Consider the following 18983-nt stretch of genomic DNA (forward strand, 5'->3'; position numbering starts at 1 on the left):
GAGCTACTTCACTTTCCGTATTTACCAAGTGACTCCGACTCATGCTAATGGCCACTCCATCACACAGGGGAGACAGGTTCTCCGGGTATCACCAAACCCAGAGGCGAGGCCAGGAAAGCACTTCACAGCCAAGCCAAACTCACACCACTTGGCAGGCCCGGACACGTCCGGCCCACTGAACACACAGGACTGGAGGGTAACTATGAAACGCAGGTCTCCAAAATCACTTTGGAGGAGGTTTCCCATTGTACGTGGAAGTCTGTCAGAATTCAGGCTAGTATGTCATCTTTTCAACATGCTCCAGAGTAAAAGTCAAAAAAAAAGAAAAAAAAAAAAAGGGAAGAGGGCTGTTCTTTCACAGCTGCTCATGACACCTCACACAGCCAAAAGGAGGAAACTCTTCACACGGTCAAAGGAGAAAAAGGGAGTTACCAGAAAGAGATTTGCAAAGACACAGAGCTTTCTAAAAAAAAAAAAAAAAATAGGAAGGCACAAGAAAAACACCGACAGGCTCTCCTGAACTCTGGTTGGGAGAGAGGTGTGCTTTCTCCTGCTTGTTAAAGTTTTGCAATGAAGTCTGTAATGTATCATTTTGACAAGATAGGATGATAATAGCATGGCAGCTTAATGAATTTTGCAATAAAAAATGATGAGTGCTGAGCAATTTCTGAGTTTACCATCTCTGGGAAACACCCAAATACATGGGAAGCTTGGAAGCAGACTTTCTGAAGCAGTCTTTTTTTCCTACAGCTTTGTCCTGGTAATAATGGCGTGCCAAGCCACAGTAAACTCTGAGGTGGTCTGATTGCATGATGACTTGTTTCAGTCTGATGTATAGATAATCTTAAAAACCAGTTTGGATAGTATGTTTTAGCATATAAAAACAGTATAGGCAATGTTTTTTGAAAATCTTAAAGAGCAGATTGGACAATGATGGCCTGAAGAGTGAATTGATAAGTGAAAAATATGAGCAGACTGTTTTCATCATGTACACAACACCTGATACCAAAACTTTCAGCAGGGTGTTTTCAGCAAATCAGCCTCTGGTTTTGGTTCCACGTGGATCAAATGATTCTCTCCGAGGTACTTGTAATAACCTTTTCCTTTGCAAAAGGGAAAGAAGGCTGACAAAACTGGATTTCAAAGGGCATGTGCACAGCATTGGTCAAACCTAGGATTGAATCTATGCACAAGAATGAGACCTGCAGGCCTAGTGGGGATGCCTGGCTCTGAAACACCACCACTACAAACAAACAAACACCCCTAAAAGAAAGACAGGTGCAAGCCTCTAGTCAGTGGATGAACAGGAAGTTAACTCTGAATGATCAGAGTTAAACAGACATTTTACTCTTCAAAACCTAGCTCGCTTCCTACTTGAGAACTATTTGTGCGTAGTGCTCCCTATCACTGCCTGGTATCTAAGAGAGTCCACACACAGCCTGCTCACTGCGGTGCTCACTGGAAAGAAGCTATGTACTTACTTATTTTTATGCCACGACTCATTGCAAAGTGGACTTGAGATCATACGTGGAAGGTACAATGAGGGAGTTTTATTTTCAATAACTTAAAAAGTCAATACCTAATAAATAGGCATTCCTCTGCACTTTAGAAAGTATAGAAAAGCATACACAAATACCCTGTACGAGCCCTCTCCAGCTGTATTTATCTTGGCATCAGTTGTTCTGCTATAAACAGATGTACATACAGACATACACATTTTTTTCTTGGAACAAAGAAGGATCATATTGCACCTAATGCTGCATTATCTGCTTTGTTCACTTAGAGATAATGCCAGAGACATGAGCCTTTCATACATTTTTTTGGATATAATGGCCCATCTTTAACTTTCTCTTGACATTAGCTTTCCACACATCATTTCTGTAACTGCTATATCAACTATGTGGTTTTCAGTCACACATAGTAACCACACATAATTAAGCTAAAGGCCAAATTACACCTGCAGTTTGTGTGACAATAGGACTCTATATGGGTAAACATGTCTCCTGCCAAAGCAAACAGGTGTGTCCACAAGGCCTGTGATCTCCAGAGGCAACCTGAAAAATGGCCTATGCTACAGCTTCGGCTGCTCACAGAAAGGCATTATGTAAGCCATTGGACAGTATGAATTCCCAATCATTTTTCATCAAGGAAGACATATATGAGAAGGATATAATCTGAATTCTCAGTCTCTCATTGTGCCTGCGAGAGGGTCCAGGATGCATTAGCTGAACTAAAAGAATTAATCAGAGCTACAATCCCTGCAGCTAGTTAACACGGTCCCTGTGAAACCATGCCCAAGAATCCATTCCTATCTCCACTCCCGCTGGCTCCATACAATGGGATTCAGGCTGCTGGTGAATCTGCACTCAAGCATCGAACTGTTCCCTCTGGAACCAGTGTTGCTCTGGGTTTCCCTCACCACGGGTCTCTTCTTTGGAATCCACGGGCTCCATCGCAGGGCTGTTTCCTGTGTTAATTGGAAGGTAAGACTACAGCCTGATGACAGTCATCATAATCATAGCTAACAGCTCTTAGGGACTTACCATGTTCTAGGCCCGGTGTCAAGTACTTTACATGAGCTGGCCCACTTAGGCTAATTATTCTCCAGGGCAGCTATTACTAGTTATTACGATTTTACAGATGAAAACATGGAGGCTCTGGAAAGGGAAAGAACGTTCTCTAGGCCATGAAGGTAGGAGGTAATAGAGATGGCAATAAACAACTCAGTCCAGCTGTAGAGACTTTGTTTCCTACCACACCAGGCTGCTCCAACCCTGACAGGGAGTTGCAGAGACAGTCTGGTAATGATAGAACACCAGCAACCTCTCTGTTCCTACCTTGCTAAGCTTCTCTAACTTCAGTTAGCCTGGACACTGCCCGATGCTTTTGAATATAGAGATGCCTGAGTTCCAGCCAAGATCTCCTATATAGATTCCAACAGAAAAACCACTGTTCTAAGAAACTCATTGCAATATCTTGGTATAAATATAAAAAATCTGGGATAAAATCATTTATAAATGTCACTTTGTGACCTCTCAGCAGAAGTTTAAAAGGTATAAACCCTCACTGCTAGTCCACCCCAATCCTTCTGGCTCTCCCTTCTGTAACTGGTCTGAAAAAGTGCAGCTTGGCTGTCAGGACCTCTCACTCAGATGTACTAGTCCAGCTTCTGTTGGACGATGTAACTGTGTGGAAAAATGGAGATTAAACAGTAATCTCCCCTGCTACCATCCATTGGCCAGTGCAGGTGAAAAACCTCGTTCCATCTGTTTGAGGTGATCGCAAATGAGAGTGACTGCCTTGGCCCCGTATATTCAAGCCACCACTGAAAGCACCCAGCTCTTTGCAGAATCAGTGCTGGATCTGGAGGGAAGAAGGCTGTCATGTGGTTGCTTCCTGCCAGTCTGCATATTAAGGAGCCCATTCAACATGGCTCGGCTGCCCCCATGGTGGCTCTGGAAGCTGAGACAGATGGGTTTTATTGCTTCTGTAACTCAATCTATGAAGGTTTACTTCTGTGGCTCAAGAACATATAAAGAGACCTGAGGGAGATAACGCACAGGAAGAAGAGGCTGTACGGACAAACACCTTCTCTGCATTTGCAAGCTGTGTGGCTGCCTAGCTTCTCTTTTTAGCCTCAGCCTGTAAAATGTGGAACAGAACCTGCCTCTCAGGACTGTTAACTGTGGGGATCAGATGAGGTCAGGATGGGTTTAGCAGACCTCTTGGCATATTACAGTTTTAAAAAAAATTGTTATTGAATGAGCCTCAAATCTTGTTTGGCCCCAGGGCTCTTTATCAGTTGCATGCATTTGTCCTTCTGCACCAGCCCCCAGCTTCTAATAAGCAGGCTCCAAGCTTAATGAAAGTTTAACCTCCAGGATCATGAGGAAGCATTTTCCCTCAGAAATAGGTGGAGTTTGGAGACTTGGTCACGGTAGCAAACCCTAACAGAACCACTTCTCCTCTGAAACTATTCCACCGCTGGAACTGGAAATCTGGATTACCAGTTAATAGCACAGCTTTGCAGTGTGCTAACTGGGTACAAAGCTACTACTTTGAGGCTGGATGGCCCTGAGTATATGATGTGATATAAATTTTATTTCCTCCCAACTGGAAAATAGGGATGTTATCGGTATCATATAATTTTAAAGTTTAAATGATGTTGCTTTACACAGTGCCCAGCACAAATAACAGCTTGGTAAGTTATTTAGTCACATGTATTAAACACAGATAAACAGAAAACCAATTTCTATGGGAAAATGTTTCCCGAGTTGTATTTGGGGAAATTACTGCTCCATGGGCCTCTCATCAGTTCTAGAGACAGAGGCACCCATGGGTTCTTGCAGAAAGGACTTGCTCCTGCTCCATTATCCACCACAGGCCTCCTTTCTGTCCTCTGGGCCAGATCAGGACACTCATTTTTTTTGGTATCTTTCTCAAAATTTCCCCTTTTAGAAAACTCTCCTTGATGAGCTACAGACAACTGTGATATCTAGCCCACTCTTCACTAAAATAGTCAGTGGTTTCCTGATGATTTGCATGTTTTGATATGATGCTTTTTAAATCCTGCATTCTCCCATCATTTTCATAGCCCTTTTCCCTGAAGCCCTCATCTCTCTGGCCACTCCCATTTCATTCCAACCCGGGCGTCCACCACACACTGCCTGTGGGAGGAGAAGCCATATGCTACCTTGTAATTGACCTAAACCTCCACCCAGCACACAGTAGGAGAAATCACGTGGTTTGTCATTCTTGGAAGACATCACTGTCATCAAAAAGACAGCTTTACCTTTAGGGAAAAGGAAAAAGTCATCAGAGAAAATTCCATTCACTCCCATAGATTAAAGCAGAAAGTTGTGGGCAGGTGCCTGGGCTACACAACTGGTCTACCTACACAGCAGGTGAAACTTCTGGAAAACAAGACACACACTTATCATGCCAGACTACTTTCATGAGTCAAAGATAGAACTAAGCCTATAGATTTCTCCAAGTGACCCTCAGGAGTGTCCTTTCTGAGAAGAGGAAGGCAAATGACAATCCAAAGCCATGAGTACTGGCACAGATTCACCTCGGGCAGGACATAATGGGCTGAACTTCTCCACAGGACAGGGTCACTGGAGAGAGATGGGGTAAATGTGTGCTGATGATAAACAGCCAGAACCTCCAAGGGGGCTACTCCAGAAGCTTCAGCCCCATTAAGCATCTCAACTGGCAGGCCGGGAATACAGCTCAGTGGCACAGCACCTGCCTGGCAAGTGCAGGGTCCTGAGTTCAATTCCCGGTACCAAAAAACAAAACAAACAAGCTTGTCAACTGGGGACTGTAAAGGGGACTGGCCAGTGGGATGGAGGAAAAATATTAAACTGCAAGTACTGCACTGAGGAGATAAACGAGCACAACTGGACTCAAAGGAGATCAGGCAGCCAAGACAGAAGAAATGAGCTTGTGAAACTGCGATGTGGCAATTCTGAAGGTAGAGGCGAGGTATACACGCATGTGTATATGCCATGTGTGCCTACCCTGCACAGGCCTCTAACAGGGTTTTTGCTCTGGGGCAAGAACCTGAAGGAAGGCAGAGTCACATCAGACTTGGACAGGTGTCACAATGAGCTGAAAGTGCACAGCACGAGGCTGACAGGTCAGTGGTGAGCGTTCACTGCAACATTAACAGCCCCTAACATACTCTGAACCCAATTCTAGTCAAGTTCATAAAAGAAACAAGTTACATATTTAAACTAAGAAGAAAGACTGGAGTCAGTCAAAATTAAGAGCCAGGTCTGTGGACTTCAGACTAATGGTGCATATTCAATAATAGGTGGTAGACAAGAAAATTCTAAGTGGGATGTGGACAAACATTTTTTATTTTAATGGTTACATAATTATTTCGCTGTGTGGTAGAGAATGATACAATGAGACCATTAAATTTATGTTTTTAGAGATTTTACATATCAGGACAAGAGATCACGCAGAGAAGTGGTTTGCTTTAAGATTAACTGAAGTACATTAAACAAATCACAGGGTTGGGTTACGTAGTTGTGGCCCCAAGAAGGAGCAGAGGTTTATGTAAGCAGTTAAAGCTTGAAAAGCACTGAGGTAAAGAGAAGCACTGTCTAAAGAGGCCTTACACTGAAGAACATCATTCTATGCAAATATGCATTTTCCCCACAAATGTCCTCTACAATTTTTACACGTACTTTAACCTCCAAAGAATGCTGTGGTCAAGTTCTCTGTGTCCGTGGTCCAAAGGGGAGGGAGAAGTGTGTCAAAACATCACAGGACACTGGTGCCCGCTGGGCTAACAGTGATGGGGGCTGGGTAACAACCTGGGAGGTGCCAAGTCCCATACAGAACCTTGCAGTTCCTGGCCTAGTCCTTGCAGCACTGACTCTGCACCCTTGCCATGGTGCTTTCCTTAACAGCCCAGTATATCCCAGTTTCCTACAAAAAAAAGGTCTTCAAAACAGATGGTAAAACACACTCAATGCTTTTATGTTTATATATGATTTTCAACTATAATTACAATGCTTTTTCTCTGAGAAAACAGAGCAGTGAGGTACCTACCAACATCGGACCATGGGGAGATTGTGGCCTGTCTCAGAGGGGTGTTTCCTAATGTTGGGAGTAGAGCCCTGTTGCCTCACTGTCTGCCGCACACAGGGACACAGCAGCCTGTTCTGCAGCTTAGGCAGATCTGCTTTCACATGTCCTTAACTTTCACTCTGCCTTGTGTGATAAAATTAATCTGGAACACGGATCTAATTGATTTTCTCCGCATCTCCAACCTCCCTGCATGCTCCAGAGTGTGCCTGAAGACCTACTGAGAGGCTGCTTCTGTGCCATTCCAGCCACAAACCCAGTTCTACCTTAAGCTTAGGGAAATGGATTGATACTGTCTGGCCTGTCCCAATCTGCCCTATACAGTGCTTAGTAGGAAACCTTAGGTGACCGTGGCTTTCCTGGAAACCTAAGAAGTACATCACCATGTAGCCTGATCCTTCATTTGCTCAGTAGATGGGGGTGAGGTCAGTCCTGTTCCAAATATTCCCTGGTATACAACGAGAGGCCCAGGCCATGTGCAGATCATGGAGAAAACAAGCCCAGCCAGACATCTAAGAGGAACATTTACTGTCAGGAGGAAGCCAGTGCCGAGATGGATGGAGTCAAAGTCCTGAAAGTGTACATATCCACCAACCTAGGAATCCTTCCAGGAATTTATCTTAAGGAAATGATCATAAATATGAGCAGAATTAGAAACAAGAATGATAACAGATTTACTTATAAAAATAAAACTTCTACAGCAACTCAAATGGTGCTAAATACTAAGATGTGGCCTTATTATGGATAACTAGCGCATCTTTCAGTGCAGTGAGGTTTGGGAACAGGGTAGGTTTGCTTTCAAGAGTTATCATAAGAAGGACCATTGTATTTGAAATACAAGGCTATCATAAACACTTTTGTGACAAAAATGGAGGAAGATGCCAACCCAGATATGCAGCCTCTCTTCAAGGGAAAGCAGGTCACTATTCTTTCTGTGTCTCTGCTGTATCTCAGGGAGATCAGTAGTAGTAGTAGTAATGATGATGATGATAATGATGCTGATACCACCACCCAGCATTTAGCAAGCACTAACTCTGCACCTGGCACCATTCAAAGCATTTCAATCATCTCAACAGCCATATGACTTGCAGGATAACTTGAGGCCTCAATTGCTATGCTACACTACACAAGTCTCTTATGAAAGCTGAACTAAGATTCTATATTTTAGGGCCCACTACCTGATTACCACAAAGAACTCAGACATCCTGGAAAACCATTATCCCTCTTTTCCAGAGGAGTCAGCGGTCCTGAAATGTTACACGACCTCCCAAGCCACACACAGCTGTTGAGCAGCAAAGGTGGACTTCCCACCTGGGCATCCTGGAGCAACAGTGCCTATGGGTAACCAGGACATTCTTGTGCCTCCCCTATGGTACTTTTCTCTACGGGAGCAGTTATTGTGCTGACTTCACCCCAGGGTATTCAGCAGTCTACTTCCCTCACCCAGCCTTGAGCTCCCGAGACAAAAGATCTTACTTCTGTATTCCCAGTCCCGGCAGACATCATGTAAACATCAGCTGCATATATAAAACAACCTTGGTATCTGTGTGTGATTAAAGAATAACTAATAATGGTAGCAATGGCTCGTGATCTTTGGCCCTTGCCATGTTCTAGGCCTTGTACCAATGCTGAAATCCATCACTTCATTTTATCCTCACAACTCCCCGTGAGGTGGGCACTACTGTACCTATTTTATAGATAAGCAAACTGAGGCTTTTTAGCAGAGCTTGAGGTTTCTACTCCCACACTGCACAAGACTCTTATTGTAAAAGCTGAAACAAGACTGGATATTTTAGGCCCAGTACCTGATTACTGCAAAGAACATCTCAGAAGTAAAAATTATTTGACATATTTGTGGTGATAATACTCTGATATTTGGAACAAGGAGGAATTATTCTCTAATGAACTCATTAATTAATTTCAAATATTTTTAAGTGCCAGCTCCACACCAGACACAGAGAGGTAGGGTAACGGGAGCAAGCAGAACAAGGTCTCTGTCTCACAGAGACACATTCTAGTAGGACACATGATTCCCTCCAATGAGCATTCAATTACACACTGAGACAAGGAGAGGAAACTGCTTCTATGGGAGCTGCCAACAAAAGAGGGGCCACAAAGGCGATGCCAGAGGAGAGTTCTCACTGTGTAACTGGGGGAAAGAGGCTCACGTGTTTGCCCACAGATCAGGAAAGAGAATCCTCCGCGACAGGCTCTGCTGTTCATTCACAGCAATGCTGCTTCTTGCCCTATTGGGGTTACTAAGCAATGGAACCTGGAAGGGCATCACAAGATGGTCCACAAGAACACAAAGGCCCACAGCGCACAGGGCCCAGAGAAGGCCCCCACAAGCAGCAGGAGGTGGCATGGCATGGGTCTTCAGGAGCAAGGACTCACGCTTCTCTGTGGACTGCACGGCATGGAAGAGCGTCAGGGGCCTCTCACTGCAGGACGGGGGCTTGGAGTCACTGCTCTTCTTCCGCAGGAGGTGCAGCTGGGCATTGGTGAGCGGCACATCAGGCACAGTGTTGAATATCTGCAAATAAAAGTTTCACGAGACGGTCATACACGTAGTGAATTTGGCCTGAATTGGCACAACCAAAAGTTTAGTGGTGGCTTAGAATCAGCAGGAAAAGACTAGAAAAGACCAGGGCATTTGCTCAGGGCTTCCCTGTACACAGGTCTGGGAACTCTCATTAGGCTCCAGAGTTTGGTAACCGTTCGCTTCCATTCTAGCCCCTACCATAATTTTCATGGATCTCTGTTTTGTTCTCTTCTCCAGGGGAAATGGAAAGTAGTTGATATAAAGACAAACCACTGTTAGTTAACAGTTTTTTACGTTTTCTGAATACATTTTTCCAGAACGAATCAATCAAAACTAACCAACCTTTCTCTCCCTTCCTCACTCCCTTCCTCTCTCCCTTCTTCCCCTCCTTCTCTCCTTCCCCAGGCCTTTTTAAATTTTGATACGGGGTCTCATGAAATTGCTATTCTGCCCAGGTGGGGCTCAAACTTGCAAGCCTCCTGCCTCAACTTCCCAGTGCGCACCATCACACTTGGTTCTTTCCTCACCGGTCCTATTTCCCCGTTACTAACTGCTTGCTAACTTTCTTAGACTGGGAAGCACATCGTTAACATTCCAGGAATGCCCCAGAGCAGGGTACTGTGAACCTTGTGACTCCCCAGCCTCAGGGTGCACCCTTCCCAGTGCAGCACCTCTGAGCTGTCTCTGAGGCTCAGTTTCCATCTCCTTAGTTAAAGGGTGGTGGTGGTAGCAATGTATATTGGGGAGTCATTGCTTTATTTATTTATTTATTTTTACACTGGGTTAGAAAAATGTCTATCTATTTATCTCTATTTATCTATTCCAGTTTGGAAAACGTACAAGTCTCAAGAAGACAGAAAAACTCCCAATTCTACCATTTAGAAATTATCACTATCAGCATTTTGTTTTTTTATGACTTTTCTTCTTTTGGGCTATTACTGTTATCACTTAAATTCATGGTTAAAAAATGAGAGGAAAATGACAGACACAAATCATGACAACTCTTACATTTTGTTTCTATAGAATTTACTAGTTAGAATGCCCAGCACCCAGATGGCACTTGTCATGACTACAACAGCCACCCCTTACGGCCAGTTCCTGAGGGATCAGTAAGTGCGCTGTGCACTGCATGTGGCTCACCCAACTCCCAGCAATCCCGCCCAGCAGCCGATGTCCTCAGCACTTTAGAAAGAACGAGAGCACAGAGAGGCAAAGTGGCCACAGTTATAGATATAAGCACAGATGATAACATGGGGTATTTTCCAGATTCATTTTTAAGTGTGTATAACAATAAGATTCATTCATCCAATTGGCAAAATTCTTCCAAACATCTACTTTATACTAAGTACTCTGGGTGTAACAGGGAATTAATGACACAAATATGTTCCCATGGTTAGAGTTTGCATTGCAGTAGCTATGATTTACTAAGTATTTGCTATATACCCCAGGGGCTGGGTTGTGCTTTGCATGAATATTCATTTACAGCTAAACATACTTTTCCATACTGGGAATTATATTCTTTATACCACTGTGTAACCTACACGCTTTTAAAATACTATATTTCAGTATTTTCCTCTTCATTAAATTTTTAAAAATGTTTGATAAATCATTTATTTGTAAATCAATAAATATACATATGTTAAACCTAAAAATTTCGGCAATCAAGACCACACTGGTAATCTATAAGCATGTAAAATGAGGCCCAATTAGCAGAGCTGAATGTTGAATAACACTTCTTACATATGTCATCATTTATAATCTCAATTACTATTCCCAATTCTCATTATTTTCACTATTTCACTGAAGATTCTTATTAATTATAAGTGGTGTATTTTTACCTACATTATAGCACCAGATATAAATAAGAACTTCTCAAAGAGGAGGGAAACTAAGGATTAGTATTTCAGAGTATCTACATTTTAAATATTAAATCTTTCCATGTATTTTTCCTTCTTATACAAAAGGTACTAAGTTATAGTTAATGTCTTTATATTCTCGCTTTGATATACGTCCATAAAATCTGTCTTGTCTAAATTTTTAGGCTTATATAGTCAGAAATTAAAAATGCATGCATTTATGCCTATGTCAGCTAGTTGAAATAAATTAGCACAATCATGTGAACTGCTTGTCTGCATACTGGGCAGGGCTTATTTCTTTTCTTTTGCTTCTTTGCATGTGTGAAACATGACATAAGATGTTTTCATTTGCCATGAACAACACAACTGTTTTTAGGTCGACCTTGGCAAATCACACAAGGTTTAGTGGCATTAAAGGGGAAACTAGATTCCACACTTTTTTTTTTTTGTCTTGGTTCCTTCCTTCTCAAACTCTTTAACATCTTTTTGGCTGCTATTAATAATGCTACTAGAAGTTGATGGCTGAGAATAGTTCTCACTTTCTTGCAACTTTATTATTTTCATCAACATATGCCTCTCTGGAATCATCTGCTGCAGCTTTTTTACCATCAGGTACGTCTGAGCCCTCTTCAGCCTGTGTGGAATTTTCTTTGGCTCTCCCAGGGATTCCTCTTTATCTCTCCCTTCGTCTTCAGGAAGCCAATTATCACGAAGGGCCCAACATCTGATGCAATAGGACTGATGGGGAGGATTCATTTCATTGCATGAAGTACACTTCCAATAGTCAGCTAGGGAAATTTTAGGATCTTCTTCAAGTGAATCTGTACCACTTTCCCTGCCTGACACACAGTAATTCGATATACCTCATCATCTTTACCTGAGAGTTCTTGTCCTCCTTCATTAAGACTATAATCTTCTGAATCAAGAGCTTCAGCTTCAAATTCTACACTGAATTGTTTCAAAACATTTCTGATCCAACCACTCATCTGAACATTCACTTACACCATCATCCAGATCCAGATTAGATGCAGTCTCTGCCGGTTCGCTGCTATGATTTCCTTTACAATCTATCACCCTTCTACACAGAGTCAGGCTTTCATCAAAAGAGAGAAATACTGTCTGATTTGTGGCATTTTCTTTGTCATTCACCACACAGCTCACTGAATTTTCTTCTATCTCTCTAATTCTTCTCCTTCTCCATGACGTAGATGGCCTAGAAACCACATCTGAAGAGGAAGGCCTTTCTTCTAGTAGCTCTTGCCCAGGGTCTTTTTGCTCCCGTCCACCTTCAAGGTGACACCTGTTCTCACTCTTAGATGTGCCAGAGTCTGAGGCTCCTGCTGACTCATTATATCAAGTTTCTGTGGGTCACTGTATACATTTTCCTGTGCTCTTTCATACAAAAGGGTCCAAACAAATCTCCTAGATCATTTGAACAATATACAGTATGTTCTTTCTCACCATCTAATCATTTAGTCATAATATACTGGCCAAGATAAAATATGACCTCTTTCATAGTATAAGTGTCTTTTTGTGCATCAACAGACTTTAGTAACTTCAAGAGCAATGGCTAGGGTCCAGCCAGGAATCGATGAGGTGCTTACAGCACCATCTGCAGACACAGACATGCTGGTAGTGCACACTGGCCTGGATCAATACAGAACTTGCTGTATGCCGGTGATCACAGGTGTTTATCTCCAGCTGCCAGTGAACACAGCTGCTCAGCATCACATGGGGTTTTTCGTGCCTGGAGTAGGGCTAGGAGCCGGACGCCCTAGTTCCTATCACTTGGCGCACAGAAGCCTGACACACGGTCTCACTATTCTCCTTGCAGGCCCAGGCCACCCTGGTGCTCTGATGCACTCAGGGTGGTGAAGAAGGAGGCTCCGCTGGAGCTGCTAAACCTCTACCAGAGAGGAGGTGGGAGTCAGGGTTACCCTGCAGACTAGGCTTCTTGCTCCATCTTCCAGTCACACAGCACCACAAGGCCCTTCTAAAACTTTTTAAAAGTGTGATTCTTAATAGTTACATACTGCCTACACTGTGCTGTAGTCCAAATTTACCGATCCACTGGTTATCATCTCTTACTCTGTGAAGTTAGCCTCCTTCTGGAACTCTAGTTGGGAGACAGAAGAGGAAGGTGGTGGCCCTTGACACCCAAAGATCCTTTCTCATGGTTCCATATCCTTTGTGTGTGCATTTAAAAGCAAATTCAAAGGCTGCTATATAGAAAGCAAAGTCCTAAGAATTACAAGAATGTCAGCCCAAACAGCTGCTCTCCCTGGCTTGACAAGTCCTTGGGCTCCAACGATGCCAGCCAGCTGGTTAAGTCAGTTTTGTTCCCAAACACAGCTGTCTGGGGGCAGCATTATTGTATCTTCCTAAGAAGACTGAAAAATTGCAGTAAGATAAACAGAATCACCACACATAGCTGAGATCAACTGGGATGAGGGGTAGGAAGAAAAAGAGACTTAAAGCAACAGACATCCTAGCTTCCAGAACAGCTGGAACTCTAATAATTTCAAAAGAGCTTCAGGTCTTCCATCTATTTGGAGTGTCTACAATAAATGAAAAGGGATAGGCTGCGGCTTCTGTTGAGCTCAAGAACCACAACGTCTAAGAAGCCTTTCCTCACCTCCTCAGCTTTGTTCTCCAAACCATGCTGAGCCATGGCCATTTGCAGGTGGCATCCTAACTACGCACCATTACCAACAACATTTTCAAATGGCTCCTAGATATGCATGCTTTCACCTGCCAGCCTCTGTGCTAGGTGCCTCCCATGACACACCCTGAAGCTATAGGTCACCTCTGCACTGTGAGTAGGATGACTGCCTGACAATGAGAGATTTCCTGACCTGACACATGGCTAAGCAATAGAGGGACCAGAGTGGAACATGGGGCTTCAGAGGCCATTCCTTGCGCTTGTTCTCTCCAGCCAACTGTCACCGAGAAGCCAGTGTCCCCAAACCCACAGATATGATTTTCAAAAAATAATGGTGTCTCTTGGAATCCTGTTGCTTCTGGCCTCAGATAAATCAGCTTCAGCAATCCCTAATTAAGAGCATTTAAAAATGAATTCAGAGTTAGAGACAGGCCTGGTTCTCCTATTCACCCCTCGTTCTCTTTTACCTCTGCTTTTAAAATTTTGTCTCTCTTATCCTAATGTGTTACTAAGAATGAGATCCTCTCCTAACTACAATGGAAGCAAAGATAATGTACATACATTTTAATTTCAGTGGTCAATAAAAACAGGAGTGTGGATTCTCTCTTAAGAACTACATTAAATGTTGGAGAAACAAGGAAGCGTGTGAGGAAGGGCTGTGGATTTAGACACATGCATGAAAAATTGCTTCTAGAACAATATTTGTATGGAACACAGCAGGAAGGAACACAAGAACACTTGAGGGAGGATTTCCCTCTTCTCACTGGCTATTTTCTCTAAAGGAAAAGTTATTTGAGCATGATGGAATCAGCTCTAGGAGGGGATTTTCACTCTGGGTGACAGCTATAGTCCCCAAAGCCAGCTCACTGTGAGTCACAAATGGGCTTCTTAAGAATTCTAGCAGGCTGCTCTCAGGATCCAAAGCAATAATGTGTAAGTGAGCGCACTGCGAAATGTAAAGTGTCAGGCCCAGGTTTTCCAAGGTGCTAGGAGGGCACTTCTATAAATTGGGTCAAGCCAGAGTAGGAGGTACAAATACTCATTAAGGAGTCTGAAAAAAATCATTCCTCCAACTGCTGTTGTTCATTTAACCGTGAAACTTCAACACATGCAATTTGATTTTCTGGACACCTTCTAGCAAGGCCAAGGGTTTGCCTTTGTGCTAAAAGTTCAAGTTGGAATTCTGTCGAGAATCTGAACTATTCTCCGTTTTGTTGGTTATTCCAATCCTATTTCATTTAGAAAAGATTATTTCAAGATAACGAATGAAGTTTTCTTCAGGCTGTCAGGAAGAATCACTGCACAAATGACTCTGTTGAACGAGGGAGGATGAGCTCATATAAACCACAAGCAATGGATTTATGGAGCTCTACTATGTGGCTGGAACAAACTTCTCATTTCACACTTTCCAAATTAATACAAAAAAGGCAGATTCATTCTGTTCCAACTTAGATAAAAGTTAAGAGGAAAACAATAAGCCTGCTGGAAGATACTGGAGAATACAATTATAAAAATACAACTCCGGTAACTCTTCCAAGCACCCCTCATTTCACGCTTCCTATAAGCAGAATTATAAGATCTATAAACATCAAGCTACCATTTTCCCTTAAGGGATGAAAGATAGTAAGTACTCAGGGGTGGACTGAACCCTTCAGGTTCTGTCCGTGGTCTGGGGTTCACGCAGCAGACAACACCAAGAGCTACACTGACCTTACCATCACTGATAGCCATACCATTGTCATATCACCATATAAAATAATAAGAAGGGAATTTAAGGTATCCATATCAATATTAAGTACACAGGCTCTGGAGCCAGACAGACTTGAGTTCCTATTCACAGTCAGAGCTATATGGTGGTAGGGGAGATCTTTAACCCCTGAGTCTACTTCCCTTGTATAAATGAGGATCTATCACCTACCTGCCTTGCAGAGCTATTGAAAGGATAATGCACTCAAAAATGCTTAACATATTATCTGCAAAGAGTAGACAGAAGGAGGTGGAAGTATAAATGGCAATAAAAATAACCAAAATTTGTCCAGTGCTTACCATGCTTAGCTATTTGTGTGGATTATCTACCTAGATTATTTTACCGAAAAAAAAAATGATGAAGGAGCTACTACTATTGTTGCTTTCCTACAGATGAAGAAACTGAGGTGCAATCAGATTGTCTGACTGGTCCAAGGTCACATAGATAACTATAGATGGATAGGGACTTGGCAGCTTGACTGATCTTAGACATCTGTGGTCTTTATAACTATTACTAATTTGCAAGACAGAGGACAAAATGTAAAGTTTGTAAGTTTTAAAGTCTGGTAGGTATGCTTTTAGACACACTGCAACCTTAAGCAAATTATGTAACTTTCTGACCTTCAGCTGTCATGCTGGTAAAAAGTCCCAGGGCTGTGGTGAGGACTGAAGCACCTAATAGTTTGGCCTTTGCTATTCAAAGGATATATTACATGCAATAAAAAAGGAGACACATAAAGCATTAGACCAGAAATAACTAGAGATTCAAAGTGAATTATTTACAGTCAGAACACAAGGATTTCATTTATAAGCATAAATTTAATTACTGCTCTTTACAAAACATTGATCTTAACTGCCTACAGCAATGTTAGAATTTGGCATTCTTCTCCCTTGTATTGTCTGCAAACTTCAAGTATTTTGGGGAACCCCTCTGGCCCATTTTGATGTTGCAGACTATTGACACTTGCAGAATTTGTTCCGAGCTATGTCACACACACGTTGTTATACCCTGTCCAATCCCATCTGCCACGCGCCCCTGCAATTTAAAAGGATTAGAAGTCTCCCTGTAATGTGTGTGGTATACTCTTTATTATGTGCTGTGATTTTTATGGGAGGAAAATTAGGTCATGATGAAGAGCTTCTGGTCTGTAACTGCAAAGTAGCTTGGAGACAATAAATCACCCAGAGAGTCCTGAGGAATACAATGCAAAATAGAAAAGTTTATGTAAAAAAGACACAGAGCTTTTTCTAGAGATGTAAATAGATCAGGGTTGCATGCAATATGGGGCTGGCTTGTTTACTCCAAGGAGCATCTGCCTGAGGAATGGAGGGCCACAGTGACTAGCTTGGCCATATAATGCTCACATAGCTCACGGAGGCACTGCACAGGGAAGAAGTTATAAACCCTGCACCTTTGCACCAGAGGGCCAGGCAAGCCATCCTTTCATGGGGATCCTTTGCTGTAAACCATGAGGAAGCCAAATTCAGAGGCTGGAGCTGCAGAGAGGTTTTTTAAGGACAGTTGGAAGTCCTATGTCCTGTTCATATCAGCATTTTGGCAGAGGAACCAACAGTTTGGAAAATAGTTTGGAGAACTTTATGAAAAAGCTCTGAAAAGGAATCAGTTACAATTAGTAACTGAGGGTATATATAGAAGATTGTGATTTTTATCTCCAGAAAGATTCTATTTCCTGTTTCTTTGTTTTGCTGATAGGACTATATTAAAATATAACCAACTCCACCTGTATTTGAGCAACATTAAAGGAACTTCCCAATTTCAACAATTATTCATTAATCTGGGGCTTATCAGGGAAATATATGTGCTCATACCCACAAATTTACTATATTAATGAAGAGGATTTTTTTCTTCTCACTAAAAAGAAGGGAGTCCAATGACAGAAGCATTCGAGCTTAGCACACAAGGAAATCTAGCTTGTTTCTGAACCCAACAAAGATAGTACTAAAAAAAAATACCAAGAACTAGTTCAGTGCACTTGGGTATACATTATTATTATTATTATTATTATTATTATTATTATTATTACTGTTTTTGCATATTAATTGTGAAGTATTATGGAAATAAAATACAACTGCCAAATATGTCAGCTGCCAAATCAACTGCATTCTACTATTTGACACACATTTTGCTTACAAAGCCCAACATAATTGAAATGGATTTCGGTGCCATCAACAGTCTGGTAAGAGCAGATCAAGGCAGTTTGTTGGACCCAAGTAAAGCTAACTGCATAGAAAGTCACCACCATTTTATCGGGAACTCAAGGCTGCTTAGGATTCGGTGTTTACAGCAGGTCACCTCTTTCAAAGCTCAGTGGTGGACTGGGAAAGGGATATCATAACTTGTTTATTAGTCAAGTACTGATGGGTAGTGAGGGGCAATACTGACAAAAGTGGATGGTGTGTGGGCATGTTCTGCTTCACGTACAGAAACCCTTTTCAGCGCCACAGCCAAAAGAAATGTGGGTAATTGCAAAGCAACAGCTCCAATCTTACTATATGTGCTGGAGCTACACAGTTAAGTGCGATACACACACACACACACACACACACACACACACAGAGCCTGAAATTTCACATTAATCAAAACTATGAAAAGAAGGCACCTGCTTTCTTGATATGGTTGTTTTCCCTAGCCATCCAAAATTTTCAGTCATTGACAGGTAAAGTAAAAAAATTAATAAAAGGATAATCTTATAAGAAATTTCAGAATTTCTGTACTTTGGGGTATTTGTGACAATAACAACTTTCACTATTTTGCTTTATTTTAAAATATTAACTAGAATTATGTAAGTATTATTTCTACTATAACCGCAAGTATTTGCCTACTTTATGCTTTAGAACGCAAGTTAATAAGCTAAGAGTGGGCCGGGGATGTAGACATGGTAATTTTAAGTATTTGATAATGTATTATCTTAGATGGCATTGCAAGAGCTAAAATCTTTGCCCTCTGAGCTCTCAATTCAAACTTGACTATAGGTAAAAAATCCATACTCCCAAGTCTATTTTTCTTTAGCTTTATATATTCCAAGCAGAGTCCAGGGTATGGAGTCATTGATGGGAAATGATGCTATGAGCTAGCTTTCCCTTAGGAAGTCTGCGGAGAAGAACCAAATACAGGCCATGAGGAACTCACTCCGCCTTCAAAGTGAACACCATAGGTTCGAAAGTTACACTTTCTGAGCTGCTTAGTCATGGTGCTGTCATTCATTTAACAGGTGATTTCTATATCAACAAGCAAAATGCAATTTGGTTCAACCTTCAGGGAAGGTTTTAAAGTACTGGTAAAAATCATTTTACTCCTCTACTTGGAAACCTCTGAAGCTCTCAGTTTTCAGGAATAAATTCAACTCTTTTTACATAGTTTTCAAGATCCTTAACAGAGGGATGAAATCCAGCCATCTGGCAGCATCTTCCCCTACCTGTTAACGTATAACCCATAGTACTCTCACAACTGTGCCACTTCAAAACATAAAACTTGATTAATGGGGGCTGGGGATTTAGCTCAGCGGCAAAAGCGCCTGCCTGGCAAGCGCAAGGTCGTGAGTTCGGTTCCCGGTAC

At 42.1% G+C, this 18983-nt stretch overlaps 1 protein-coding gene and 1 pseudogene across 1 annotated transcript in view; both read right to left on the reverse strand.

Moving 5' to 3' along the window:
• Arhgap26 (Rho GTPase activating protein 26) overlaps positions 1-18983 on the reverse strand; it is a gene marked incomplete in the record, with an annotated part of 431142 nt that overhangs the window by 74314 nt on the left and 337845 nt on the right. The window contains 1 exon segment of the mRNA XM_013512302.1: positions 8995-9133. Within this exon segment, the coding sequence (XP_013367756.1) occupies positions 8995-9133 (139 nt within the window).
• LOC102020442 lies at positions 11232-12562 on the reverse strand (annotated as a pseudogene).

Source organism: Chinchilla lanigera, unplaced genomic scaffold, assembly GCF_000276665.1.
Source record: "Chinchilla lanigera isolate Chin_1 unplaced genomic scaffold, ChiLan1.0 scaffold00014, whole genome shotgun sequence".
Taxonomy (NCBI): domain Eukaryota; kingdom Metazoa; phylum Chordata; class Mammalia; order Rodentia; family Chinchillidae; genus Chinchilla; species Chinchilla lanigera.